The sequence below is a fragment of the Scomber scombrus genome, chromosome 2, assembly GCF_963691925.1.
Source record: "Scomber scombrus chromosome 2, fScoSco1.1, whole genome shotgun sequence".
Taxonomy (NCBI): domain Eukaryota; kingdom Metazoa; phylum Chordata; class Actinopteri; order Scombriformes; family Scombridae; genus Scomber; species Scomber scombrus.
Window position 1 is genome coordinate 37090043 of NC_084971.1, and position 2500 is coordinate 37092542.

The window sequence follows — 2500 nt, forward strand, 5'->3', positions numbered from 1 at the left end:
ACTGCTGCTCGGAGGCCAATAGTATCGGATCTGAGCAGCGCCATCTTGAAAATTTCAGGTGCATGCTGGGAAAAATAAAAACAGGGATTCTACTTATATGGGCATCAGGAGGAGCATGAGGCGCCCTCCTGAACCTGTGAACCAATCAACCTGTCAATCACCACGTAGCCACGCCCTAATGCATACCCTGCTTTATCGTCACATATAAAATCAGGGAGGCCAAAATGTCCCAAATGAACATCATACTGCATTGAAGAAGGCTTTAAACTAGCGATTGAGACCATAAACACATTTTGAAAACGTTTACTGAGGTTAGAAATCAAGTGAGAAGTTGGTGAATTCTCCATTGACTTGTATAGAGACGGAAGTCCTTTTGACACCAAAACGGTCGCCCCCTGGTGGCCTTTTGATAGAATGCAGTTTATAGTTACTTCCTGGTTGGCCTCATTTCAGAGGACCGGAGCTCCCCGCCTGGTATAAACAGAGACGTCATATCTGAGATCTGATAATATTCAAAACATGACAAGATGTTCATAGATATATATATATATATATATATATATATATATGGACCTGCTGCAGCCTGCACACCTCACAGAGACACATCAATCAAACATGAAGTAAAATAATAAAAATAATGTTTGATCAGTTATCAATAATCAATAATCTGATCATGTTTAATTCTTCCTCATCTGTTAGAGACTAAAAGCAGAAACATTTCAAATATTAACAACTTTAATAACTAAAATAAATACAACTATAATAACTATATATATACATAGTTATATATATATATATATATATATAACTATGTATATATATAGTTATATATATATATATATATAACTATGTATATACATATATATATATATATATATATATATATATATATATATATATATATATATATATATATATAACAGGAGTAAACAGACCGTGGGTCTCTGCCAGGTGACTCCTCGGGTCTTGTAGGATCCGGGTCCGAGCTCGTTGAAGCCGAGAGACGAAGTTTGAGCCTCAAACGTTTCGTCCTGGAACAAACAGCTGGACTCCAGACAGAGCTGCCGCAGAGCCTCGTAGTCCTGGTCCAGGTGCTTCACAGCCCGGCTGCTGGAGCCAAGACCCTGATCCTTCTCCCGGAGCCGCTGCAGGGAGGCTGCGATGCCTGACATGCTGGAGGGTCCTTGAGGGTTCTGGAGGGTTCTGGAGGGTCCTTGAGGGCACTGGAGGGTTCTGGATGGTTCTGGATGGTTGTGGAGGGTTCTGGAGGGTTCTGGAGGGTTTTCAAAGTCCTGCAGGGTTCTCGGAGCAGACTGAGGCAGCAGGTGAAACAGCAGGTGAGACTTCACTGAGGTGAGTCAACAGGCTGAGTTACCTGTGTCACTTCCAGTGAGTACCTTCAAAATTAAACGTCTTAAATGATTCATTAGTATTATTACTAGTAATAGTATTATTAGTAGTATTAATAATAATGTAGTTTTACTGCTGGGAGGTCTTTCATGCAGTACCTTTACTCTGCTTTAGTGGTTTGTTAGTTTCTACCTGAAGAAGTGAGGAACTGACGCTTTTATTGTGAAATATGATCCGTTAAGGTGTGTCCCTGTTGCCATGGGAACACACATGAATGCCCCATTCTTTCTACCTGAGCACTCTGCACTCAGGTATCATAGTCTGCAGCTCCTCCTCCACCAGCTCCTCCTCCACCAGCTCCTCCTCCATCAGCTCCTCCTCCACCAGCTCCTCCTCCACCAGCTCCTCCTTCATCAGCTCCTCCTCCACCAGCTCCTCCTCCATCAGCTCCTCCTCCTCCATCAGAGGATGTGTATGAGTCAGTGTGGTTTAGTTTAAATTTAAAGGGTTAAAATGATAAAATAAACGTATGAATAACTTCACACATTCTTTTTTTGTGGACCCAGCATCAAATTTCTGCTTTTAATCCATTTAGAGAGAATATATTAGAGGATTATGGCAAAAATGTCTAAGTGGTGTAACCATAAAAACTTTGTACCAAGTAATTCAACTTGCTTAAAAACAGTAAATTGTCAATAAAACACCATATCAACTAGTTTGGCATGATCTTACATTATAACTTTATATTAAATAAAGGTAATGGAATACAATTGTTCTAAATATTACATTTACTCTGGTAACCATGGAGATCAGGAACCATTTACATGTTTTAAATGAAGTCATTATTAGTATAAGTCCACTTAAATACACTGTAGGTGATAAAATATGTAATATTTATCATTCTTTTGTGGTTACACCATTTGACATGCTATAACACATCACTCCTTACCAGGATCCATCTCTCCCTGCATCAAACCTTCATAGAGACTAAAATCAGCCATCATCATCTCCGCTCCCCAAACAGCAGCCTGAATAACTTCAGACCATCACATCAGGGATAGTACCTGGTACCTGCTGCTCCTCCATCAGGGATAGTACCTGGTACCTGCTGCTCCTCCATCAGGGATAGTACCTGGTACCTGCTGCTCCA

At 40.5% G+C, this 2500-nt stretch overlaps 1 protein-coding gene across 1 annotated transcript in view; it reads right to left on the minus strand.

Moving 5' to 3' along the window:
* The window catches only part of LOC134000275 (calpain-2 catalytic subunit-like), a 36227-nt gene extending 35055 nt beyond the window's left edge, over positions 1 to 1172 (minus strand). The window contains exon 1 of the mRNA XM_062439638.1: positions 936 to 1172. Within this exon, the coding sequence (XP_062295622.1) occupies positions 936 to 1172 (237 nt within the window). The remainder of the gene's footprint in view (positions 1 to 935) is intronic.
* Between the last annotated feature and the right edge of the window lie 1328 nt (positions 1173 to 2500).